General features: G+C 40.1%; 1 protein-coding gene across 8 annotated transcripts in view; it reads left to right on the forward strand.

Moving 5' to 3' along the window:
- FTO (FTO alpha-ketoglutarate dependent dioxygenase) overlaps positions 1-27,074 on the forward strand; it is a 422,823-nt gene that overhangs the window by 165,011 nt on the left and 230,738 nt on the right. For all 8 annotated transcript variants that reach the window (XR_008704362.1, XM_055553633.1, XM_055553636.1 and 5 more), the window contains exons 5-7: positions 1,166-1,245; positions 10,324-10,467; positions 18,884-19,003. Coding sequence is in view for 7 of the 8 variants with exons in the window: in XM_055553633.1 (XP_055409608.1) it covers positions 1,166-1,245; positions 10,324-10,467; positions 18,884-19,003 (344 nt within the window). In the remaining variant the exon portion in view is untranslated. The remainder of the gene's footprint in view (positions 1-1,165; positions 1,246-10,323; positions 10,468-18,883; positions 19,004-27,074) is intronic.

The following is a 27,074-nucleotide window of genomic DNA, read 5'->3' on the forward strand; positions in this document are numbered from 1 at the left end:
ATGTGTTGCCAGGGACAGTCTGGTTCTCTTCTTATTAACAGAGGAATAGAAGCAATGCTCTAAGCGGAGGTGATACAGATTTTTGCCTCACATGTGGCATCATTTCATAGAATACACAAGAACTTGGCCATTGATTTTTCTCCAATTGCATGTGGTTCCAGGCATATTCTTTAGCTGATGAATTCACCACCTACTCCATTCTTGGGTCATGAATCTGTAGGCTTGAATTCTGTTCTGAGAGCCAAAGCATTGCAACGTGCTGAGTTGGTTGGTTTGCTGCCTGGAAAATTGTTAGGACAAAATTGATACTTTGATTGGGGAGGGCAGGAGGCAGATTTTCAGATGAAAGATGTTCAATTCCAAAGAATACGAAAGAATTTTGGCTTATTCATAAAGCATGAGTAGAATTAGATGTATAATGAAAAAGAGAAGTTCAACCCATAAATAGTGGTGAGTGGGTATCATAAGACTACAGGTAAGTAGGGTGACCATATAGCCTGTTGGCTAAGTACAGTGCTGGTTTACGCCTGCTGTCCTCAAGTAATTATTAATCACATCCCCTTTCTCTATTGAAAGTGTCATGGTTTTTGATGGCTTTACACCACAATGGTTTTATACCATATGACTGTATATATATATATATGCACACATATATGGATATCTGCTGCTGCTGCTGCTGCTAAGTCGCTTCAGTCGTATCTGACTCTGTGTGATCCCATAGACGGCAGCCCACCAGGCTTCCCCGTCCCTGGGATTCTCCAGGCAAGAACGCTGGAGTGGGTTGCCATTTCCTTCTCCAGTGCATGAAAGTGAAAAGTGAAAGTGAAGTCGCTCAGTCGTGTCTGACTCTTAGCGACCCCATGGACTGCAGCCTACCAGGCTCCTCCGTCCATGGGATTTTCCAGGCAAGAGTACTGGAGTGGGATGCCATCGCCTTCTCCGATATATATATATCTATCTATATCTATTTATCTCTCTATATAAAGTCATCCTACTTGCAAAAAATAGTTTAGATTATACAAAGTAATTGTTATATTTTTGGTTCTTGTCATTCTTCTTGAATGATGGATTTACTGTTTACTTTGTAATTTAAATACTATTTAGTGACTGATAAGTGGTGTGTTGGATGCTTTTTTTCCTTTAATTTTTGGTATTTTTCCTGCAGATGATCTCAATGCCACCCACCAACACTGTGTTTTGGCTGGTTTACCACCTCGGTTTAGTTCCACCCACCGAGTGGCAGAGGTAAGTGTAAATAAAAATGTGACTCAAACTTAATTGGATGTGACAGAAGTGGTTGCATGAGCAATTTATCATAGAACTTTGGAAGACTATTTGATAGGAAAATTGCTTCCATCTAACTAGACTTTAGCCTCTGTTTACTTGCTTTTTGAGCTTTGAGTTGTGCTGGATCAACTTTTTAGATTGAATTCTTGTCTTCTACTAGGATCTAGCACCCCCTATATATCTATATTTTACTATTCTGTGGATAACAGCATGTGGGGAAACAAGTGCTTGGCTAGGGGCAGAAGCATTATGGTTATCTCCTGGACTTTGTCTACAGACACATGGGCAAAGAGGGCTTTCGGCTGACCAGACAGCCTGTTCCTAAAGCCTGTTCCTAAAGGTAATTGTAAAAAGTGTCTTCACAGCCTGGGCTAAGTCTGTTTTGCTTCCTCCGAGTTGTGTTTCTTGGAAAAGGTGCCTGCAAGAGGGGACCTTGGCAGATGTTGCTGGTTGGAGATTTTCTAAAGTGTTGGTACCTGTCAAGGTCAAGGTCAAGGTGTGACTGGAACGAAATTGGGTAGATCTGTGTGCTTGTGCATGTGTTAGTTGTAACTGGGCTCAGAGGGTTGAGAATTTACATTCCCATTAACTTTGGGTCAGGCTTCTGGGCATGTGAATGTAAATTAAAGAGACAGTTAGAGTGGTGCCAGGGAATTTCTGAACTCCCCAGTCAGGTTCCTAACCCAGGCTGGATTGCTGAATTCTGCCACCACTTGCAGTGGCTGATAGTCAGCTGATTAGACTAGTTCAGAATAGAAAGTTAAGAGATGAGGGAAGAAGCCCTTAGTAGTCATCCTGGGGTGTTGTGTGTGCTTGCTTAGGAAGAGTTGTAGAGAGCAGGGAGAACGATCATGAAAAGGATTACAAGTTGACCTCATATCCAAACTTGTTATCTGTGCTTTGCTTTTATAGCTTGACTTTTCACCATACTACAGGGGGACCAGTGTGAGAAAGTTGGGCAGAAGGGATAAAATAAAGTGTTAGGGAAACACAAACACACAACCTTTCTAGTCCTGATACTATAGAGTCTATAACACAATGTCATGTGTGCTGGTAATTAAGCAGCTTTCCTGGTAGACTGGTCAAGCTGCTCAGTGGCTGAGATGGCATGTGTCTAAGTCAAGATGCCAGCAAGCCCATCAAGCATTCCCTCCTCCCCACTTTCTCCTTATCTCCCTTTCTTGTTTCTTGCATTCAATCATTCATCTAAATATTCGAGGGCCTGTTCTGTGTCCGGCAGCACTAAAGCCTTGAGAGAGAGAGAGAGCCATCAGCTTGACGGGTATGCCCACTAGTTTTGCTGAACTAGCTTTTCAGTTTGAGAGGCAAATATTAAATAGATAAAAACACAAATAATTTATCTTAGAGACCTAAAGTAAGTTCTATTAGAAAAGAAGAAAGGAAGGAAGGGAGGGAGGAGGCAAGGGGCAAAAGGAAGGAGGGAAGAGGAAGGAAGGTGAAAGGGAGGAGTGAAGGAAGGCAAAAAGAAGTGAGCAAGCAGTTATCGAGCCTCTTACACGTGCTTTGTGTTGTGCAAAAAAGATTTCATTTTTGTATAATACAAGATGGTATAGACATCTGTCTTTCTAGTCAGAACTTTCCCAAGAATTCTTTTGAGTGTGTGGCTACTTACACATATCTTTGCATCTTTCCTAATTCAATCTGGAAGAGTGGACAAGGTGATTAGTGCTGTACTGAGAGGGCTAGTGTAAAATGATGAATAAGAAGTTTGGGAAAATGTGTTTGATAAGGATAACAATCATATCTAATTCAGAGTGTTCTTATGAGGATTAAATGAGTTAATACGTGTAAGTGTTTTAACAGTGGCTGATAGAGTATGCCTGCAAAGAATGTTAGCTGCTATACATATATATTAAATTGCTACTACCTCTACTACTACTGTTGCTACTGCTATTACTGCTACTATTACTATTACTGCCTTTTTCAATTATCCTGATGAAAAGCTAGTGGGAGACAGGAACAACCAAAACTCTGTGTGGAAGGCGATACTGTCTGCGTTGATACACTGGAATGAACACGGTAAAGCAAGAGAATTTATGTCATCAACAAATCTTAGTTGGAAGAGTTGCTATTGACGGAAAGCTACTACTCAGAAGAAGGGAAGTGATTTTAGTTCTATCATCCATTCTACAAACTTCTGTTGAACTTTCCAGTGTTCAAGGTATTCTTTTAGACACTTGTGGATAGCAGTAGTTGACGTGTGGTATCTTTAAGATGTTTCCCGTCTAAGAGGAGGTAAGTACAGAATAGAGAGTACAGTAGAATAAGACTTCATGAGTGACCTGACAGGTAGATGTGTAAGACTTGAATGTGTAGGGATTAGGGAATTTTAGGACAGTTGAGGTCAGCTAATGGGATGAGGACTCAGGTGCAAATATTGTGATTGGTTTGGGATGGGGATACAAGGGGAATGTTGAATGGCTCAACTTTGACTGAATCCAAGGATTGCCAGAAAAGGAGTGTTAGCAGATAAAGGCTGATTCCTGAATGGGACCAGATTGTGAAAGATCTTGGATTTTAGGTGTGTTTGGAGTTGGTGATGGACAGGGAGGCCTGGCATGCTACAATTCATGGGCTCGCAAAGAGTCAGACACGACTGAGCGACTGAACTGAACTGAACTGAAACTTAAATTAGGGGATTTCCTGGTGGCTCAGACAGTAATGAATCTGCCTGCAATGCAGGAGACCCAGGTTCAATTCCTGAGTCAGGAAGATCCCCTGGAAAAGGGAATGGCAACCCACTCCAGCATTCTTGCCTGGAGAATTCCACGGACAGAGAAGCCTTGCAGGCCACAGTCAATGGGGTCACAAAGAGTCGGACTTGACTGAGCAACTAACACTTTCACTTTCACAAACTTAAATTGGTTGGTGAACTGAAAGTCGCTCAGTCGTGTCTGACTCTTGAGACCCCATGGACTATAGCCTGCCAGGCTTCTCTGTCCATGGGCTTCTCCAGGCAAGAATACTGGAGTGGGTTGCCATTTCCTACTCCAAAATTAGTTGGTAGATGGGGGTTATCAATGATTTATTTATTGCAGTATTGACATATTGGAGATATCTTTTGGAAGATGAAAATGATAAAGACATCAATTAAACCCGTTAGTCTGAACTAAAGTAGCGGCAACAGGAGAAAAGAAGAAATTCCCTTGACTAATGTAGGAAATGTAGTGACAGACTTGGCAGCTGAATGCAGTGGAGGAGGGAATGTAAGAGTGAATGAGTGGTCGAATGAATGAATGGATGAACAAGTGAATGAATGAACACACTAACCAACTACCTCTTTACTGTGTGCTTGTCATGTGCCAGGCTCTCGGGTGACTCTGAGGTTGCAAGTCTGGGTGATTTGGAAATGACATTACTGTAAGCAGGTAGTTCTAAGACACTAGGGAAAGAATATAGTTCACTTTCAAACAGTCTGAGTTAGAGCTGCCAAGTGGAGAGGTCCAGCAGACAAATGGAAATTTGGGATTAAAACTTGTAAGAGATCAGGGCATCTTTCCTTCTCCACCTCCTATAATAAATACATAGTCGGAAGTTCCCAAAAGGAGCCCTTCAGACTGCGTTTTTAAAGGACACCTCTGGTCTTAATTCCTTTTTTCCTAGATGACCAACTTTACTAACGTGGCAGTGCTATAAAAATATCCTGAGGTTTAGCTTTCTCTGTTTAGTTATAGCTGTTTATTTGTGTCTTCTAGTTTTTAGGGAAATTTCTGAGCATTAATTTATTTATTAAAAGAAAAAAAAGAAATGGAGATATACAGTGATGCTCTTAGGAGAAAAACATAATCCCAAACCTGCATCTTTTATCTCTACTTTAGTTGAAGCTTATGATATTTTAAATTCCATGGATGGAGGAGCCTGGTAGGCTGCAGTCCAGGGGGTTGCTAGAGTTGGACACGACTGAGCGACTTCACTTTCACTTTTCACTTTCATGCATTGGAGAAGGAAATGGCAACCCACTCCAGTGTTCTTGCCTGGAGAATCCCAGGGACGGGGGAGCCTGGTGGGCTGCTGTTGTGGGGTCGCACAGAGTCGGACACGACTGAAGTGACTTAGCAGCAGCAGCAGCATGATATTTTACTGATTAGATATATACAATGTGAATGATGTGACTATCTTGCTTTCTATATTGTAGATCATGGTCAACACACGCTATGGTCTGTGGGCCAACCAGCTATTTTTGTAAATAAAGTTTTATTGGAACCCAGCCATGTTTATGTATTGTTTATGGCTGCTTTGGAGCTACAATGGCAGAGCTGAGTAGTTGAACACAGACCTTATGACCTGCAAGCCTAAAATATCTACTATCTGGCCTTTTTAAAGAAAAAGTTCACTCACTCTGTTTTGCATGATCCTGTATATACAGGCTTCAAAAATTATCTTAAAGTTAAATGTAGTCTTTTAAAAAAAATGATCATTTTAAGGTTAACTTTTTACTTCTATCAAAAGTCAAAAATTATAATATTCAATGCTGGTGAAGTTACAGTGAAACTGTACATTAATGCACTTCTGTTAGTTTTTCTAATTGGCATACTTTTTGGAAAGCTGTATTGGGATATGTCTAAAGCACCATGAATATTTATATGGTATGGTAAAGCTATTGAATAATATCCTTGATCTCAAACCTAGGAAAAAATTCAAAATAAGTATATATAAAAAACTATTTGCCTGGCATGATTAATAGTAGTGAAAAGTTGGATAAAACCTTAACGCTTTTATATTATGTGACTCACTAATTAAATTGTTAATATCATCACCTCATTGAGCAGCATTGCAAATGGTAGTTTGGAATACTTATGTACAAACAGTGAAAAACAGCATATACATTGCTAAGTATATATTGATTATAGCTATGTGTGGATGAAGAATCACACTCAATAAAAATAAAATAGGGTAAGGTGGCAGGATTATGTTTTTATCTTATTTAAAACTTTTAAATTCATCTTATTGTTTTCAGTAACAGAAGAGGGAAAAGATTTTTTTCCCCATCACTATAGTTAACATTGCTGTTTCCTTAAATATATATGGAGAAAATCCATGCAACTTTATAGCCTTGCTTGTTCTACAAATGACCTTTTCCCTCATGAAGTATAAAATTTGACCTCTTTTCTGTGCCAAACAAAATGATTTGCTCTTTTCTGCCTATTCACAATATGTAGGAAGCAGATTGTTTTAAAGAAATGATGTTCTGAAATTCATTTTAGTTACTCAGAAGAACTTGATTCAGTTTTTGGTTGCAAAAATGTGATTAGATTATATCTGATGACTCTCAATCTTTATTTGATTTTAGGTTTTTTTTTTTACTGGTTGTGATAGAATGTTCTTGGGATTCAACACAGAATATCTGTTTTTTCTAAATTTAAATTTTATGTAAAATTATATTTTGAATAGGTAGTTACTCAAATGGTTCAAAACTCAAAAAGTATCTAAGCGTGTACAGTTGATATGTGTCTCTCCTCACCCCAACCAGCTCCTCTTCCCCAGAGGCAACTGATATTATCAGATATTTTTTATCCTTTCAGTGATATTTAATAAATATGTAAGCAAACACATATGTATTTAATGATAATTTAAAAAAAAATAACTAGTAGCCTGCACACTATTCTGCACTTTTTGTTTTGCTTTATTTTAGTTAACCTTGATAAATAATTACTTATCTGTATGTGATTCTTAGAGTAGGAAATTTTTTTGAAAGCTATGATACCAAAAGCATAAGCTATCAAAGAAAATATAGATGATTTGGACTTTATCAAAGTTAAAACTGTGATGCTTCAAAGGTTACCATCAAGAAAGTAAAAAACACAACCCAAAGAATGGGAGAAAATATTTGTAAATATATTATAAATATATATATATATGTCATGTATCTCACAAGGTGCACATTTTTAGAATATGTAAAGAACTTCTTACAAGTCAGTGATTGAAAAGATAAATAATCCAACCTTTTTTAAAATTAAAAAAAATTTTTTTAATTAATTTTAATTGGAGGATAATTGCTTTATAATGTTGTGGTGGCTTTTGCCATACTTTGACATGAATCCAATCTTTTAAAAAAGTAAAGGATCTGAATAGACACATCTCCAAAGGAGATATACAGATGCCCATAAACACATGAGAAAATAGCTGTAATCAGAATCACAGTAACAAGTGTTGCTGAGGATATGCAGAAATTGAAGCCTTCATACATTGCTGGAGGGAATGTGAAATGGTGCAGCCATTTTGGAAAACAGTCTAGCACTTCTTCAGAAGGTTAATACAGAATTACCATATTGTCCAGCAATTCCCATGCCTAGGTGTATGGAAGAGAGAAATGAAAGAGAAATGAAAACTTGTATGTGAATGTTCATAGTAGCTTAATTCATAATAGCCAAAGAGTGGAGAGCCCAAAGGTTCATCCTCTGATGAATGGATAAACAGGTGGCATATCTCTATGGCTGAATGATTTGATGATGATATTTGACAGTGAACAGGAACGGGGTACCGACACATGTTCAACATGGGAGAACCTTGAAAATGAGACTGAGTGAAAGAAGCCAGTCACAAAGGACCACAGATTGTATGATTTCATTTATACGAAATATACAGAGTAGTCAAATCTATAGACCCAGAAAGTAGATTAGTGCTTGCCTAGGGCTAGGAAGGCTGGTAGAAATGAGACGGCGTGACTGCTGAAATGGACAGGGATTCTTTTTTGGAGTGATTAAAATGCTCTAAAATTAACTGAGGTGATGGTTATACAACTCAATATACTAAAAAACATTGAATTATATGCTTTAAGTGGGTAAATTTTATGACATGTGAGCTATTAATATATCTCAATAAAACTGTTACCTAAAAAAACTAGTCCTGATTAGAGGTTCTTTAGGAATATATATACATCTTCTGGGTGATTAGAGTTCATCTTCCCCTTTATATCTGCTGCTGCTGCTGCTGCTAAGTCGTTTCAGTCGTGTCCAACCCTGTGTGACCCCATAGTCGGAAGCCCACCAGGCTCCCCTGTTCCTGGGATTCTCCAGGCAAGAACACTGGAGTGGGTTGCCATTTCCTTCTCCAGTGCATGAAAGTGAAAAGTGAAAGTGAAGTCGCTCAGCCATGTCTGACTCTTAGCGACCTCATGGACTGCAGCCCACCAGGCTCCTCCGTCCATGGGATTTTCCAGGCAAGAGTACTGGAGTGGGTTGCCATTGCCTTCTCCGCCTCTTTATATCAGATGACTTCTAATCACCCAGAAAATGTATATACATTCCTACCCCCTCTTTTTTTTTTTTTTTGGTAGCAGCAAGGTGTGGCTTCACCAGAGTTCATTTAACTGGTCCCTTATTGATGGGAAGTTCTGTGTTGTTTTTAATTGTTATAGAAGATGGCATTTTAATTAATTGCCTCTTATGGAGGTTACACCATACTTGGGAAAGTAAAGGTACAGGCAGAATATGTTTATAGACAGAATGTCATGAAAAAAAAAATGTTGTAGAGTTGCCCGTGGGACAAAGGCGAGTGGTAATTTAATTCTAGTTTTTGCTTTTTCTTTGTAGCACATTAGAGCTGCTGCCCTTCTATTCCCAGCACTTTGGGATCATCATATTAAAATACGTATTAGTCAAGCTTCTGGTTTTGGCACAGAAACTTCGTTGTTTTTTTCCCCCCAGGCGTGCCCAGGTCACATTGTGTAAAGTGGCAGTAACCATGCAAAGAATTTTTGTACCAGGGGATTAGCCTTCAAGGTTATTCCAAAGGGATTCGTTTAAATTGTAAATAATAAAATAAAAATACTTTGGGAAGACATTTCCTTCATTGGGTCTAAAGGATATTTATAGCTTGCTTTTTATCATCCTAGGAAATCGTGTCATTATCAAAACAAACAGATGCACACTCCGCCTGCATCCTCTTTTTTTTCTGACATATGCTCATTCAAAGGAGTTTGTCCCTTTGACCTCTGTTTGCTCCCACAGATCAAAGAGGGATGGGTGCATTACCTGTGCCTTTGCTCATGCCCAGGTACTAGGTGAGGCCTTTGAACATGCCTTGAGGGCACGAGTCACAGATTCTCCACAATTTGAGGATTCTCTTCTGCCAGTGACTTGCAACTGCCTAGTGTACACTTTCTTGCCGAAAAGGAAAATGAATTCTTTGCTCTGTCTTTATAGCTTCATTCTCCCCTCCGTTGCTGTTGTATTTTGGGTGTTTTTGAACCAGTTCCACTGTCTGTTTACCTTTTTATTTCCCTCGTTGTTAGGTGCAGGGCACTTGAGATAAAGTCAGCATCCTTGACTTCTTGGTTAATTAGTTATTCCTCCAATAGGTACTTAGGGCCTATCCCCTGGTGGCTCAGATGGTAAAGAATCTGCCTGTAATGCAGTAGACCCAGGTTTGATCCCTGGGTCAGGAAGGTCTCCTGGAGAAGGGATTGGCAACCCACTCCAGTATTTTTGCCTGGGAAATCCCATGGACAGAGGAACCTGGTAGGCTACAGTCCATGGGGTCGCAAAGAGTCGGACACGACTGAGTGACTAACACTTTCCAATAGGTGCTTATTAAGTTTTTGTTTTATGTATGTATATATAAAATTAAGACTCAGGGACTTTCCTGGAGGTCCAGTGGTTAAGACTCCATGCTTCCACTGCAGGGGGCACAGCTTCTGTCCCTGGTCAGGGGACTAAGATCCCACATGCCTCACTACAGGGCCAAAAACAAACAAAAAGAGTCAGTTCTAGGTGCTGTGGTATATGTAGAGTATATACATTTGGAAACAGGGCGTTAGCCTCCAGAAGCCTACTCTCTGGAGATATGAAGCCTATGAAATAAGAAAACAGCAACATGAGTGGCCCAGGGGAGGCCAGGGTGGGAGCGCAGAGCCCGAGGAGAAAGCTGCTGTAGTTAGTCTCAGGTTAAGAAGTATAGGCTGAGTTGTGAGGGCAGCAGGTAAATGCCCAGGAAGGGGACAGACATCCTAGGAAGGGAGGCATTGGTAAACTTGGAGTTCGCTTATCATGTCGGTGGCTGGTTCTGTCTCTGCAGTGCTCAACAGGGACCTTGGAATACATCTTACAGCGCTGCCAGGTGGCCCTGCAGAATGTCCGTGATGAGGCCGACAACGGTGAAATCTCTTTGAAATCCTTGGAGTCAGTGGTTTTGAAACAAGGAGAAGAAATCCACAACGAGGTAAGGGCTTCCGAGAACTGTGGTGATTCTGTCCTACTTGTAGCTAACAAAGTAATCGGCCACTGTTTGCTCTGAGTGTAAGAGACCAAGGATGGTTCATTGCTTACAAGACAGTAGCCAGAGCATCAGCGTTTTCATGCCAGTTCTGCCAGCCTTTGTCTCCACAGCGCACAGTGGGCCAGATAGCATATGCCAGATAGCATATGCCAGATAGCATGTGCATGGAGGGTTTACATTCTATTAATAGGAGAGGGGACTTCCCTGGTAGCTTAGCTGGTAAAGAATCTGCCTGCAATGCAGGAGACCCCTGTTCAATTCCTGACTCAGGAAGATTCCCTGGAGAAGGGATAAGGGCTTTCCTGGTGCCTCAGATAGTAAAGAATCTGCCTGCAATCTGGGAGACCTGGGTTGGGTTCAATCCCCAGGTTGGGAAAATCCCCTGGAGGAGGGCATGGCAACCCATTCCAGTATTCTTGCCTAGAGAATCCCCATGGACAGAGATGCCTGGCAGGCTACAGTCCATGGGGTTGAAAAGAGTTGGACATAAATGAGCGACTAAGCACAGCACAGTAGGCGAGGAGCCCGGGCTGGGGTAACCTGTTCGTGATGGGCAGTAGGCATGCCTGTCCTTTGCTCCAAATCAAGGCACATCTTTTTCCTCTAAGTCTGTTATCAAACCTGCCCTTTATTCTGGGCAGAGAAATTACATTTTCCAAGGATATTAACCATACACACATCCTTGCAGTGCGAGTCTGAAACAAAAGGCAAGGCATGTAGAAATGTAAGAGGCCCATGAAGGATACTCTTCCAATGAGGACTGATGGAAACTGAAGGCGAATCCTCAGAGCAGCTGAACCGTAGGAGCCATGCCTTTTGTTTACAAAATTCTGAAGTCTGTGAGACCAGCAGGTCTGGGTCCCCTGAGTCAGTGTTTCACAAACTGTTATTTTCATGAATACCCTGTCAATTTTTGCTATATCTTTGGACTGTATCTGTTGTTATCTTTTCAATACTTTTTAAAGAATCAGCTCATTTTTTATGTAAATAAATATCTTTAAAAAGGAAGCTTTATATTACCACTTTTAAGTGGAAAGCCAATATCGGCAGCCAAAAGCAAAAGTAATCAGAATACTCTAGCCTGTGAAAACAGCAATGTTATGCTATTCTAGCAGATGCTTTTGGCTAAAGAAGGTTCTGGGCCTACAGTCTTCATTTTTCATGTTAAGAAGTGAGGTTAGTGCAGAACTTCATACACTTTCTAAAAGTCATTGAATTCTACACTGAAAATGCGTGGATTTTGTAGTGGGTGTGTGTGTATGTGCTCTGTCGCTTCAGCGTATCTGACTCTTTGCAACCCTATGGACCATAGACCACCAGGCTCCTCTGTCCATGGGATTTCCCAGGCAAGAACCCTAAAGTGGATTTCCATGCCCTCCTCCAGGGAATCCTCCCAACTTAGGGGTTGAACCCGCATCTCTTGTGTCTCCTGCATTGCAGGTGGATTCTTTACCCCTTGAGCCACCTGAGAAGCCCTTTATGGTGGTAAATATACCTTAAAAAAAAAATAGGTTACCAAGTGGTAGAGAATTATTGAAGACTATCATTAATCAAAGACTTTTTCTTTGGTGTAATTAGAACGATTGGTGGAGAATTTGGAATACAAAAATGTTCTCAATCATCTTTTCAATAAATAGTTACTGAACATGCACAAAGCACTCTTTCCGGGTGCTTTTGGATAGAGTGGCAAATAAAATAGACATTCTAGTGCAGGGAGATGATGGTAAATAATAAACACCCTCCGTCAGTTCATTATATAATATGTTGGAAAAAGTCAAAGTAGAGGAGATTGAGATAAGCAGAGAGCATCCCCACTGTAAGATGTCCTCTGAGCAGAGACTTAAAGGAGGTGAGGGAGGGAGCCATGTGGATATCCAGGTCACAGCGTTTCAGGCAGAGAGAAAAACCGCTGCATGGGCTGTGCAGTGGGAGAATGCCTGGTGTTCATGGACTAGCTGAGGGACAGTCCCATGTAAGTGGTGGGAGTGGGGCTGAGAGTTCCAGGAGATGAGGTCATGGAGAAGGTGCCAGGGGACGTGGAGCCGAAGGTTGTATTGGTCGTTGGAGGTGTCTGTAAGGACCAGGACTTTCCTTTTTACTTTGAGGGTAATAGGGAACCACTAAGGGGTTTTGAGCAGAGGAGAACAGAGTTCACACAGAGCCATTAATATTTTTTTTCAATGTTTTTTTTACTGTGATACAAGTCACATAATATAAAACATACTATTTTAAACATATTTAACTGCATGGTTCAGTAGCACTATGGTTCACCTTGTGGTACAACTCTCACCATCATCCATCTCCCAAATTTTTAGCTTTCCTAAACTGACGCTCTGTCCCCATTAAACACTAAACTCTATCCCCATTAAACACTTAAGTCCCCATTCCCCGTCCTCAGCACCCCCTGCCCCACCACACCCCTGACCCCTGGCATCTACGTGTACTTTCTGGCTCCATGGATTTCCCTGTTCTCATGTAAGTGGAATCAAGCAGTATTTGTCTGTACCTCCTGTATATTGGAATGCGTTTAACTTAATGTATGTCCTATATGTTTTGTGCCACTTCCTTTTTTCCCCCCATGCTATACAGTAGGTTCTTATTAGTTATCTGTTTTGTACATAGTAGTATGTAAATGTCACTGTTTCCCAATTTATTCCCCCTACTTTCCCTGCTTCGTGTCCATACATTTGTTCTCTAAATCTGTGTCTATTTCAACGTCATGTAATATCTTTAAAAAGATATTTAATTATCTTATGAGCTGCTCCGTAGTTTGTGAAATATGCCATAATCTCTAGAACCAAAGGCAGAGAAACTCTGCCTTTTAGGGAAATAATAATCACTTCTAACCCTCAGCTAAACCCACGAGTGACTTTCTTCACTCCCTTTTGTCTGCTAAGTAGCCTGTGTTCTCTGCCACCAATTCCTGCTGGAGACACTGCTGAGAACTAGAACTTGAGGAAAGAGAAGCATCTGTGGGCCCGGTGACCTCAGTCAGTTAGACTTGGATGCAAAGTTATGTCTCACTCCATATCACCTTCTGTGAACACCTTGCAGTTTTAGGAGGCAGGCTAGCGATGCACCCGGGTGGATGTGTTCTTTAACACATATGTGGGCTCTTTTCCATCCTTTCTGGTCTTCTGTGACTGACTGCGATGTTTTGTTACCAGTGATGGGTGGGGGTTGTCTGTAAAATCACACTGTTTATCTAACCAGAGGGAAAATACTGTAATCTGAACCCATGTGCTTCAGAAAGTGGCTGGCTGCTTTTGACATTGTATATGTTAGTGGGGTGGGGATGGGGCAGAGATGTATCAGAAATGTTAGCCCCTTGAGGCTAGCCTCGGCTTGAATGGGGAGGTCTTAAATCTAAGTAGCATGTTTACCAGTCTTCTCCAGTCTCCCAGTCTTTGATTCTTCAAGGTCATGTCCTTGCTTTCAGAATGAATTCCATATGTCAGGGCACATCATCAGATACTCTTCTTTCGCCCTGCGAGTTGGCATGCTCACATTCTTCTGCATTCTGTTGTGTGAATGAGAGCAGGAGTGCCCAGAACCCTTTCCACACTTCTCACTGTGTGCTTTCCTCTCTCTCAGAGGCCTTTGCTTGACTAATTATAGGATGAAGCCCTTGGTTTTATGTCTGCAGACTTTTGGGCTGTGCAGGTTTAACTGTGGTTGGTTTTCCTTGTCTTAGATAGTTTCTAACTAAGCAATCTGGGGACTTTGGAGGTTGGAACTCAGTACCTGAAGGATATATTGTTTTTCCAATTTAAGATGCTTAAACATATTTTTGGTCAAGTTTAATAGAACTTTCCTCTGTGTTTATATAATAGTCTTTTCCTTCTTAAAAATTATCAAATGTGGAATTCATTCTTGTCACTTAGTAAATTTCCTCTAGGAAAATGTATTGGGTTGGCCAAAAAGTTCGTTCAAGTTTTTCCATGGCCAAAAACTTCATTCAGGTTTTTCCATAAGATGTTACGAACATAAGATGTTATGAACATAATATGTTGGCCAAATGAACTTTTTGGCCAACCCATTACTATTTGATGTCATCATTTGGTTCTCATTTTGTCCTGATCAGACCTGCATCTTCCTTAGAACTCCTGGTAAAAGGCTTTCATGGAGTAACTCTTTGTAGATTGGACCTTAGCATCTCTCCCTGTTCGAATACCTAATATTAGATATTAATATCGTTCTAATATCTTTCTGCTTGAAAACACTTATTTTATTTATTACAGTGAGACATTTACCCCTGTGGGCAAGTTCCCACCCCTCATGCATAAGCTGACCTGGGATCAAACCAAGGATTGAAACTAACTTGGCAGAAGTAGGTGACGTTTGCTTACCTGTAAGAGTGATGCAAATGATTTCCAACTGTACAGTGATGTAGTGACTCAGAAATGTGATTTGGGAATCTTATAAGCTTTGCTCCCCATTGCCTAAGTTCCCAGTGACTATGGTTCAGGTCGGCAGATGGATTCTGTTTGTGCTTCACCTTCAGATTTTTCTAGACATTTCTAGGAGAAAGCTTTTCTTGATTGACCTCTCTTTTGACTATCCCACGGAGCAGTCAGGTACAGGTGAATTAGAAAGGTTCTAAGAGATGATTCTCTGGGTCACAGCTCCGTAACTAACACTGTTGGAAACGTGTTCATTTTTCTCTGATGATTCAGAAGGCCCTTGAAGATCCTGCACGTTCTCTAGACTTGTCAGTGTTCCTTCCAACACTGTGGGTATTAGGTATGTATCATTGTATTGCCATTACGCCAAAGATCAGATAATAGTGAATTTCCATTAAGTGCATGTCTGAGACCTGGGAGTGTGGTTTAAAACCATCATGAACAATGACAGCACCTCAAGAGAAGCTGAGAGCCTGGCGGGAGGGACTACCCCCTGGAGAAGGGTTGAAGAGCCTCCTCTAGTCATGGCTAGACCATTGTCAGTCGGCCAGTATGGTGAGACTGATTCTTTTCAGCCTTGAAGTAGTAGGATTTGTGCTCAATTCTGAGTCCTGACCCTTTCTTTGGTTTTGTGCAGCATCTGCCCTGCCTCTTTCCTTCCTCATCAGCAGACTTTGGGGTAGAAGGGTGGATGACTGCTTTTATTTTGGTAACTCAAACTGAATCAGGCAGCTGGAAATATTTTTTGCTTTCTTAATTAATTTTAAGGAAAGTGCCAACTGCTTATCTTGGCAATGTTAGAACTGGCGAGGACAGCATTTGATGAATATCCTTTAATAGTTTTTGCCCACAATGTCAAAGTGAAAAAGCCAGGTTTCAGAGTCGATTAAAATGCATGCCAGTGGGTTTCATGCCCACAAAGATTGTATCTCATGGGCAGGACGACTTCCACCCCTGAAAAAAAAGTCTGTTGGGTATAAGTTTCAGGGGTTGAACTTTCCTGGACCGGCCTCAGTGGAACAGGGGGTGAGCATGAATTGACATGGTTGTTAAAACTTTTCTTGCTCAAAAATTTCATAAGATTGTGAGATTCTTGAGGGCAAGGACTGCTGGGCCTTGTGGTCCCCTTTGGTCTGTATTCTTCGTATCTCCCAAGTGTCCGGCATGTTTGGCTATTCATTATTAACCCACTTAATCCTCACCATAAAACTATGTGGTGATTATGTAATTATCTTTATTTTACAGATGACAGAGCTGTTCAGGAGTAGAGCCTAGAACTGACTCCAGAGACTTTATTCTTTTTTTTTTTTTTTTACTTTTTTTTAAAATTTAATTTAATTTTTTAAACTTTACATAATTGTATTAGTTTTGCCAAATATCAAAATGAATCCACCACAGGTATACATGTGTTCCCCATCCTGAACCCTCCTCCCTCCTCCCTCCCCACACCATCCCTCTGGGTCGTCCCAGTGCACCAGCCCCAAGTTGCCAGAGACTTTATTCTTAACCATGACACTGTCTGCTTCAAAAGATAGTTGGGGCATCTAAAGAGGAAGTGAACATCATTATTAATTAAAATGGACAAGGTCTTTCTTTGCTTCCTTATCCTATAGCAGAGTTTCCAAGTATTCTCCACTCTTCTGAGTTTTCATTTACTGAAATCCAGACTCTGTTGTACCTTTACAGGCTGAATGAACTAATTACAAACGATAATTATTTTGTTTCCTGGGATATCATGGTTGCCAAGGCTTGTATGTTTTGTTCTCATAATGGAAATAACCAGCCCAAAGATTATTAAAAAATTAAAAGCAAAACCCTTTCAACTCTCCCTAACATAGGGGCTTGATGCTTTGTTGACAGGCTGTTCCTGTAATGTGAACAAATTTCATGTGAAATCTAAAAAGAACTCTTTTTTTTTCCCTTGTAATAAATAATGTTGTTAAACCTGTATTTTCAGAGAAGTTGAACTACACTTGTATTCATTTTCCTTTCAAAGCAGTTAAGTTTACCTCCGTTAACCACTGTCTTTTAATACCACAGATAAGGTTTAGCAGCTATTGTCTGAATATTGTCTACATTCCCTTTTTTCCCTGTTTAAACAGCTTTAACTGAAATCAGTTCTACATATCAAACAAACATTTAGTTAATGTAAACTAAAACCCTTTCATATGACTTGGTGTTCTCAGGTTAGTTATTTGAGCGATTTTTACCATTGTTAAATCTTCACAAGTTGCTTTTGTTTGCATGAAAGTTCAGCATGGATAAACAAACAAAAAATTCTTTGTGGTAACAGGTGAAGACTATTATAACTCTGTGCCTATATATGGAACATGATTACCTTAGTAAAGCCAACCTTAACCAATATTAAGCTGTGAGAGCTCTACATTTCTTTAGACAGCAGAAGTAAAAAGAGCTTTGGGATGAATGAAGTTGTACTTTTGACAGTAAAATTTGCTTTTCAAGTTGAAGATAAGTGATAGAAAATACATAGGAAACAACTTCTTATTCTTTTAAAGCTTAAGTTAGTCTCTCACCTACATATGTTGGAATTATTTCAGTGCAGGAAGTGGAAAACTCAACCTGAAATGGTTTAAGCCAAAGGGGCTTCAGGAATAGCTTGATCAAGAGTCAGCTGATCTGACTAGGACCTAGTTTTTTAATCTGTTCATCTTGTAGCTGCTTCCTACTGCGTTGCCTCCATTCTTCCCATTCTGCAAAATGGTTGCAGAATCCTTTTCCTGAATCTTCTGACAGTCTTATTCTGATTGATCATATGCCTGTTTCCCCCAAGCCCATTTCTGTGGCTGGAGAAGTGTGGTGGGCTGATGGGCTCAGATAGGGTTGCATGTTCCACTCCCGGTATTAGAAGTAGAGCGCTACCCGGACCACGTGGACTGAGACCGGGAAAGGCAGTGGGTTACCAGATGAATCATGGGATTTGGCTAGAGTAAAAGGGTGCTCGGGAGAGAAATATTTGAAGTTTAACGTAGTAGGTTCTTAGGAAGGAAGAGAAATGGTTAGTGGCTTCACTGTGCTTTTTACCTATTGTCATTTGCCCTGACTGAATTGAAAGTGACAATTTGAATGGCTCTGTAGGTGTAATGTGTCCCTCCGTAATTATATTGTTCAGTTACATGAACACCTTCCTGCCAGCTCCTCCTAGCCCATGGGTAAATTCTTTGTTTATTTTAGATCTAAAAATACTTAAAATTGGTACCTCCTGATATGTGTCTGTGTTTTGCTCTTTTTGTTGTTGTTTTTCAGTCGCTAAGTCGGGTCTCACTCTTTGCAACCCCATGGACTACAGCACGCCAGGCTTCCTTGTCCTTCACCGTCTCCCAGAGTTTGCTCAGATTCATGTCCATTGAGCCTTCTAACGATGTCATCTTCTGCCGCCCTTTTCTCCTTTTGCCTTCAATCTTTCTCAGCATGAGGGTCTTTCCAGTGACTCAGCTCTTCACATCAGGTGGCCAAAGTATTGGAGCTTCAGCTTCAGTCCTTCCAATGAATATTCAGGGTTGATTTCCTGTAGGATTGACTGGTTTGATCTCCTTACAGTACTAATCTTTAATAAAGATGTTTAATGAAAACATATTTTGTTTGATTTTGCCTTTCCCACCCTACACAGCGCAGGCTGTCATGTGCTTTAGGATCTCAGGATTTGTTGTGATTGACCGATAGCTTCCTCTTGTCTGAGTGATGAATGGTGACTGAAAACCCCCTCCCCAGCCTGACCTGGGTTGTCTCACTAAGCTCTACGTCTACTTCCTCCTTGACTTTGTGAAAAGGCTCCAGAGACTTTGAGTTATATTGGGAACTGGTTAGGCTGAGCTTTCCTCTTTTTCTCACCCTATGGCTGTGAAGTTACTGGAGGAGAATTGAATGAAGAAGTTCATTGTCCTTGATTGTCCATCATGGGGACATTATAACCACGGTCTTGTCTTTATGATCCCCAGGTCGAGTTTGAATGGCTGAGACAGTTTTGGTTTCAAGGCAGTCGATACAAAAAGTGCACCGACTGGTGGTGTCAGCCCATGAGTCAGCTGGAAGAGATGTGGAGAAAGATGGAGTGGTTGGTAAGTATCCGGGAGTGGATTTCTTGGGATGTTGTGCTCTGTCAGTCCTCGGCTGCCTCCTTGGCCTGGGTATGCAAGAGAAAGACAAACATCATACGATACAGCTTATACGTGGAATCCAAAATAATGATGCAAATGAAATTATCTTCAAAACAGAAGTTGACTCACAGACATGGAAAACCGATTTATGGTTACCAGAGGGGAAAGGGAGGTGAGGAGGGATAAATTGGGAGTTTAGGATTAACATAGACACACTACTACGTATAAAATAGATAATCAGAAAGGATCTATTGTATAGCACAGGGGGCTCTACTCAGTATTTTGTAATAACCTTTAATGGAAAAGAATCTGAAAAAGAATAAGTTTATATATGTGTGTGTATATATATATATATGCTTTGGTATATGTGGCTTTGGTTGGCGCCTAAACTAACACAACATTGTAAATCCACTATACTTAAACTCTTTGTAAGGTAATGGGAACAGCCAAGATTTGATCAGCACAAGCTGAGTTCAGTGCAGTGAACCTTTACTGAGCACTTCCTACGTGCAGGGCTTCGCTGATAGCTCAGTTGGTAAAGAATCTGCCTGCCATGCAGGAGACCTGGGTTCGATCCCTGGGTTGGGAAGATCCCTTTTGAGAAGGGAAAGGCTACTCACTCCAGTATTCTGGCCTGGAGAATTCCATGGACTGTGTAGTCCATAGGGTCAAAGAGAGTCAGACATGAAACTGAGTGACTTTCACTTCTCATTTTTCCTATGTGCAAGGCACCATGTTAGACATATGTTGGGAAGTGACCATGAGAACCATGCAGCAATAATTCCTAAACTTCATCTGCATTTTTATAGGCACCAGGCACTATTCTAAGAGTTTTCCCTATATTAACTTTTAAAGTTAAACTGTTAAAGTTCTTATGACAGTCTGGTGAGGTGCAGAAACTGTTTATTTATAGGTGTGAAAACCAAGGCCTAGAGAAATGAAGTGCCTCGCCCAAGGTCATGGAGTAAGTGGCAGAGGGAGATTGAATCCCAGGCTGCCTGGCTCTGGAGCTTGTGCCCTTAACCACTGCATTCGGTTTAACAAGGGGAGAAGCGTGAATATAGCCAGGTGTTACATTAACTCAAATGAAATCCTGTAATGGAGATTTAAAGAAAAAAAAAAAAATCACTATCCAGAGGCAGGAGTATTAAATTCAGAGCATTGGAGCTGGGACAGTTGTGAACAACAGATGTGGCTTTTGGGGACCTTGGGTGGGGAGAAGGAGGGTTGGTTGCCTAAGACATTCTGAGAGAAGTGTTAGGTTCCGGTCACTGTAAGAACAAGATCACAAGCGGGGAAGTACAGTGTGACCAGAGCATGGAATTCAGGGCATGTGTAGTAGGAACTCTCACTGGAAGGTATATTGAGGCCATTTGGGTTAAGTCTAAATTTAAATAGTAGTAATAATGCCAAAAGGGCTTCCCAGGTAACTCAATGGTCAAGAATCCACCCACCAAGGCAGGAGATATGGGTTTGATCCCTGGGTTGGGAAGATCCCCTGGAGGAGGACATGGCAACCCACTCCAATGTTATTGCCTGGAAAATTCCATGGACATAGGAGCCTGGTGGGCTACAGTCCAAGGGGTTGCAGAGTCGGACACAACTTAGTGACTGAGCATGCATGCACACACATGATACTTACCAAGTTCCACACACTATTCTAAATATTACATATGTAATTTAATTTCTATGATACTTTCATAAAGTAGGTATTTTTCTCCCATTTTACACAGAGTTTTGTGTTGTATTGTGTGTTAGTCACTTAGTCGTGTCCGACTCTTTGCAACCCCACAGATTCCTTTGTCCATGGTGATTCTCCAGGCAAGGATGCTGGCCTGGGTATCCTATCCCTTCTCCAGTGGATTTTCCCAGGGATCGAACTGCGGTCCCCTGCATTGCAGGCGGATTCTGTGCCCTCTGAGCCACCAGGGAAGCCCAAGGAGACTGAAGCACAAAAGGTTTCCCTAACTTCTTCAAGGTCATACAGCTAAGTCGGGGAACTGGAGTTAGAACTCAGGAAGACCGGCTCTAGGGTCATGCCCTGCACCACCTCACTGTTCTACCTCCAGATCATCAAGTTTGGAATGTAGTGGAAAAGTGATAAAAGCCTGCTAAACTCTTGAGAGAATACTGCTGTGCAGACTTTATGAGATGTGCTAGAAACAGTGAACCAATTTGAAAAATAGGTAGTTCTTACTAATCCCTATTTTATAATAATGAAAATACCAAGTCACAATGGTATGCCGTCAAGTCACACATGACGGCACCCCAGTTTGAAAGTCCGAGTCAGAATCCAGAAGTCCCGGCTATCTAGCCTTTTCCTTAAATCTCTAAACCACACCTTTTCATGGATGTATGTTTAGGGGGAGAAATGTTGTGATCCTTTTAGTGTACTAAAAGTATCACAAAAATTGATTTCTCCAAAGACATGAATCAGTTCAAAATGGAGCATTGTGCAACTGGATTGGAGGTGATGAAAATTTTGTGCTGAAATTTCCTGTTAATTCTCTTCCTAAAATTAGGCTGTGCAGAGTATGCTCCAGTTTTTCCTGGGATGTATATATAAAGGCAGCTTTATTTTGAGAGAATTTCTTTTTCACTGTGTAATTCTGGTTTTATCTATTTATCTACATGAGTTAGAAACTTCCCTGGTGGCTCAGCGGTAAAGAATCCACCTGCAAGTCAGGAGCCGCTGGAGACGTGGGTTCCATCCCTGGGTTGGGAAGATCCTCTGGAGAGGGGCATGGTAACCCACTCCAGTATTCTTGCCTGGAGAATCCCCATGGACAGAGGAGCCTGGCTAGCTACAGTCCATGGGGTCACAGAGTTGGATATGACTGAAGCGACTTAGCACGCATGTATGAGTTAGAACTTCTTTACTTGCTGAACCTTGATCTTAAGGTATAGGTTTGACTTTGGGACTGTAATTTAACAGTTCTTTGAATTAGAGTTGGCAAACTGTAACAATTAAACAATTAGAATTGGTAAAATAAGAAAGAAACTCACTTGTAGTGTTTTAAAAATATATTTTTGAATTGCTTTTGTTCAAGGGCTTCTTTTTTTTTTTTTTAAAGTGGAATCTTTGGTTTTGTGAGCTTACCAGTGATGTTCATTACGAATTCACTCTATTTAGTTATATATATATTTATATTTAATTTGGTGGTGCTAGCACATTAGATAAACTATCTGTTCTTCATAACTCTTGTGTAAAAGTACTAAAAAGAAGAACAGTCTTGGGAATTGGCCAGAGCCAGTTTCCTTGCAGTTGGTGTGGTGTTACTGAGTGTTCTGAGTGAAATCAATGGGCTCTGTGTCTCAGCAAGTCTAAGGATGATGGTTATCAGCAGAGTGAAGGTTTGGGCCAAGATAAAAGGAATGACACTTCTAAATTAAATTTAAGCATTGCTTCAAGCCTTTTTGTAATGACTTTTAACAAATTCATAATAATGTACTTTTACTATTGGAAGAGACGAGAATGATCATTGGAAAAGTCTCTGATTCTGTGACTGGTAGTGCCGTGCCAACAGATAGTTGTGTGGGGATGGAACTGGCACTGGCTGGTCACATTCCTACTTTGTACCAGTCTGCCTCCAATGTTTTCATTTGTGAGCAGTAGGGGGCAATGTTGAGCTACCAGTTTGAGGCCCCCTGATGCTAACTAAGCCTTTCAAGAAAATGCAAACAAATGTACCATTAACTGTCCAGAATTATCCCTGTTGCTTCAAGTTAGCTGTAATCTCCAAGATTCCATAACACAGGAAATCAGTTGTGGGTTAACAAATTCAACAGCAATTTAACATAAAAAGTGCAGTGTTTGGTGCACATTTGGATTCTATAGAATTAGACTAATCCAAACAGCCTTTCTGAATGCACTCACTTGGCTTCCAGGGAATACGCGACTCAAAATGATGATCCTTTTAGACAAATGCTTCTTCTTTATCATTATGCTTTTCTGCATTTGTTGCGTATGTGTTGTGAAAAGATTTCTCTAATTAATGCACTTTGTCTGTTGTGCAACATAGCATCGATCTCCTTTGACAAGAAAATAAAACAAAAAAACCTCAGGCAATATGTACATTACTTTTCACCTTTTGCTTGTGATTAAAGCAACCTTTGACAGCCCTCGTACTGGGGAAGAGACTTGTGTTGTAACTCTTCTCTGTCTTTGTGTTCTTTTTTTTTTTCCCTTTGTGGTTGGAAGGTATAGTCTCAGGTAGGATCTAAAAGAAGAACGGAAGATGAGCTTTGAAATCACATTTCTTCCATTAATGGTAATTGCTTTACATGTCATAACCAGTCACATATTTTAAAAAGTTTAGTCAGCTATCTCTAAGACTCCCCTAGCCTCCATTGCCCATCCCCTGTTCCAGCAAGCACCTTTTTTTAAATCACACTGTTTATTCTTGCCATTTTTTTTTTCCCCTGAGGATAGTTCTTCTCTGGGCATGCTCTTGTGATGTAAATGTTAAACCTTATATTTGAATGACATTCTGATAAAATATCACATTTCCCCTGAATATTACCACATGAACTTATGAGCCATTAAGCCCAAAAGCACCAGAACCCTTTCTTATAATCCAGGAACTTAGCCTAGTCGTTCCTCGCAATTCTGCTCTTCAGGAAGGTATGATGACACTCTAACACTATTCAAATATTTGTATTTTATTTTATTTTTTAAACTAGTCCACCACTCCACATCTGAGATTAGCACGTGATAGGGAGACTCTTCAGGATAAGAGAGAGTTACCATTTGAAGGAAAGTGCACAGGCTTTGCTTTCTGGGTAAAAAAAAAAATATGAAAAGCTTAACTCTCCTGTGAGGTGAGGAAGTCTTACTGCAGCCAGAGATTCAGCGGATAGGCCATTTGTCTCATAGGGTCTGGTATCGCACTCTGCAAAACTGACATTTATTTTACCTATAAAAAATGTTTTAACACTATCAAGTTCACTGAGATATAGAAAAGAATGCTAGGTGTGATGTCCTCTAAATTGATGACATTTATTCCTTGCCTTTTGACCTTAAGGAAAAAAAAAAAAAAAAAAAAAGAGGTCAATTTGGTATATAACCCAATAGAATATTCTAGGAGAGTTTCCAGAGTAAACATTTTCAAAATACAGATGATTTTTGTAGTGGAGAGAAATTTCCTCCTCCTTCCTTTATGGCTTTTTAATTTTTTGTTGTTGTTTTGTTTTTCTAGAGGAGAAGGGTAGATCATGATCATTTTCAGTGTTTTGAATTGCATTTCCTGTCTTGACAGTTCCTCACCCTGGGATAGCCGTGCATTTATATGGCAGTTGGCCTTAATAACCTTTATTGACTTTAGTGGATTGGAGCCAAGGCTGGATTATTTTAATGTATCCGTTTTGAAACAGTGTAAAACACAACATATAATTATGTTAGGTAAGCTATCGGCTACATTTAATTCTACCCATTTATGTTAACATTTGGCACGGGAGAGCAGGGAGACATGGAAAATGAGTAGGTGTTTTATTTCAGACTGTTACCCGTTTTTTGTTGTTAAAGTTTTAAGAGAGAAAGGTACTTTAAGAATGTGAAAGTTGTCCTTTACAAGCCAGTTGTAATAGTTTAATTTCAAGATGAGTCATGCGTTTTAGCTTGTCATTCCAGCCCGTGTAAATCATCGGAGAAGGCTCTGAGTGCGGAGCCTGATCGCTGCTGTCTAGCTAAGCCCTCCGTAGTGTAGGTTACACAGAGGTGGAGAATGATGGAGCCAGGGGCAGTTTGTTTGTTTTTGGAGAGATTAATGAAGCTATCATCACAGTGCTTTAGATTAAATTCTTTGTAACTGAATAAAGGAACAAGGCTGCTTTTTCACATCCTGAAATATATCCTGGGTATACTGCTTTTTGCCATCATATTATAGTTCAGTTAGCTAAGTTCATTTTAAGCTTCCAGGATTAACAGTTTTTAAGGGTGTGAGGAAGAAAATGATATAAATATAAATATTGATCTTTTTTGTCTTATGAATGGTGAAGTCATTAACTTATATATGTGTGTGTATATATATATTTACATATCTCTTGCCTTTAGTGTTAGTGCATATACTAAATTATATTTGTTAAATTAATAATATTAATTTTATTAATTTAATATATTTGCTAAATTATCTATTATTTATATTATTAATTATTTATTTAATATATTTGCTAAATTAATAATGGTTATTAATCCTGCCTTCTGTTTTTCAGAGTTAGCATTTCTGATATAGAAGCAAAGCATATTATAGTAATTTAGAATCTGGTGTGAAATGTCTAGTGGTTTTAAATGAAAATTTAAATTCCTTTTCCCCTTTTGGTCCAGTGGTGAGTGACTCAGAAGAAGCACAGGTTGGAGGCACGCAGACAGTCGCAAGCACCCAACAATTCAAATTATGTGCGCAGACTCTGAGCTCTGGGGATAGTCTATGTTTAGCTTTAGAAATTTGGAGAAAAGAAAAAAGCCACTTTTTTGGCTATAGTGGCTTAAAATCCTGGGTTCACATTCTTTTTATTACCTTAAATGTCTTCCCTGAAGGTTGGTTCTTTCCATTTGCCTCCCTCCCCACCTCTCCCTCCCCCACTTCCACACCTCTGTATTGTTATATTAAAAGTAAAATATCTGGGGGAAAATTGTATGGATAATTTAGCAATGAATTTCGAACAGGTATGGATTTCTTTGCCTTCTGGGTTTCTCTCAGATTTTTCTAATTTTTTTCCTTTGTTGCTGCAGACTTAATCATGAATTAAGAAAAAAAAAAGTGTTGTGAATTCTCTCTATTTGGAAAGAAATTTCCAATTCCAAGAGAATTCAGGCTTAAGCCTTAGAAGCAGAATGTGCATGGAAAGCACAAAGGACTCTGTTTATGATTCTCTTTGAAGTGTTTTTGCAACTGGATAAGGAAAATTTTAGAAACCGTCTGATAGTGTTCAGGGTAAATACTTAAACCCCTTTAGAGAATTTCACACACAGATACTGTGCAGCAGAAAAAAGGGATACTTATGTTTCTTAAAGCTGCTACAGCCTACAGCTTTGTACTTAAAGACAGAGGTGTTGAATAGAATTCTACTGAGGATACATCCAGTGACAATATCTCCAGAAACATCAGAGCAAACCAGTGGGTAGGACTTTCTGTTTTTAACCCTTCCGTGAGCTGTATGAGAGTTGAGCTTTATTGGTACCAAGGACTAGAATGTCCCTGTTACATTCCAGGAATTGTTAAGAGGATTGTTCCAGTACTGCCGCTCTGCACACAATGAGAACACGACTAAAAATGTTGAAGATGGTGAGACAAAGTGACAGGAGCTGGGAAATTCCAAGTGAAAAAGCCTTGCCATCTCTCGTAACTCTGTGTTAGAAAAACACAGAATAAACAGCCAAGCTTTCTAATATTTGAGCCTGATTTCATAGGCTTTAGCTAAATTTTGTTAGCGTGAGTTAATAAACACACACACTCACACACATACACATTTCGCATACATTCTGTGTATTTTTCAAGTAAACAAATTCTATTGTTATATATGATTTTCACTACGCTGAAATTCAGATTGATACAAAGGTGTGAAGCGCCTGCTAGTTTTCCCCAGGGAACTATGGGAGCCTAGGCTGCTAGAATTTATTTTGGATTGCTTTGACTAGCAGACCATCTTAGCATTTCAGATGTAAATTCAGAAACCTTCGTGCCAGATTGGGCTGGTGGGAATTTCCATTTTTCCTAGAAAAGATAGAGAATAAAACAAATTGTATACTTCCTCTGGTTTCTTGGGGCGGGGGTAGGGAGTGGGACATTAAATTCAGCTCTAGGCTGTCATTTATCTTTTTATAAATATCTTTGACATAGTCTAGAAAAGCTCAGTCTGATAGAATGAAATGATTTTTTTTTTAAACGGCAGACCTACAGTTTTGCAAGGGAAGCAAGATTTCTAAAGGATAAATGTGCCAACTGTTGGGGATATGATCAAGATCTTAGGATCTTATTTCCCGAGTTGGTTACTGAATGGTTCCTAAAACTGTCCTCTTCTGAAAAAAAAAACT

This window comes from Bubalus kerabau, chromosome 17, assembly GCF_029407905.1.
Source record: "Bubalus kerabau isolate K-KA32 ecotype Philippines breed swamp buffalo chromosome 17, PCC_UOA_SB_1v2, whole genome shotgun sequence".
Taxonomy (NCBI): domain Eukaryota; kingdom Metazoa; phylum Chordata; class Mammalia; order Artiodactyla; family Bovidae; genus Bubalus; species Bubalus kerabau.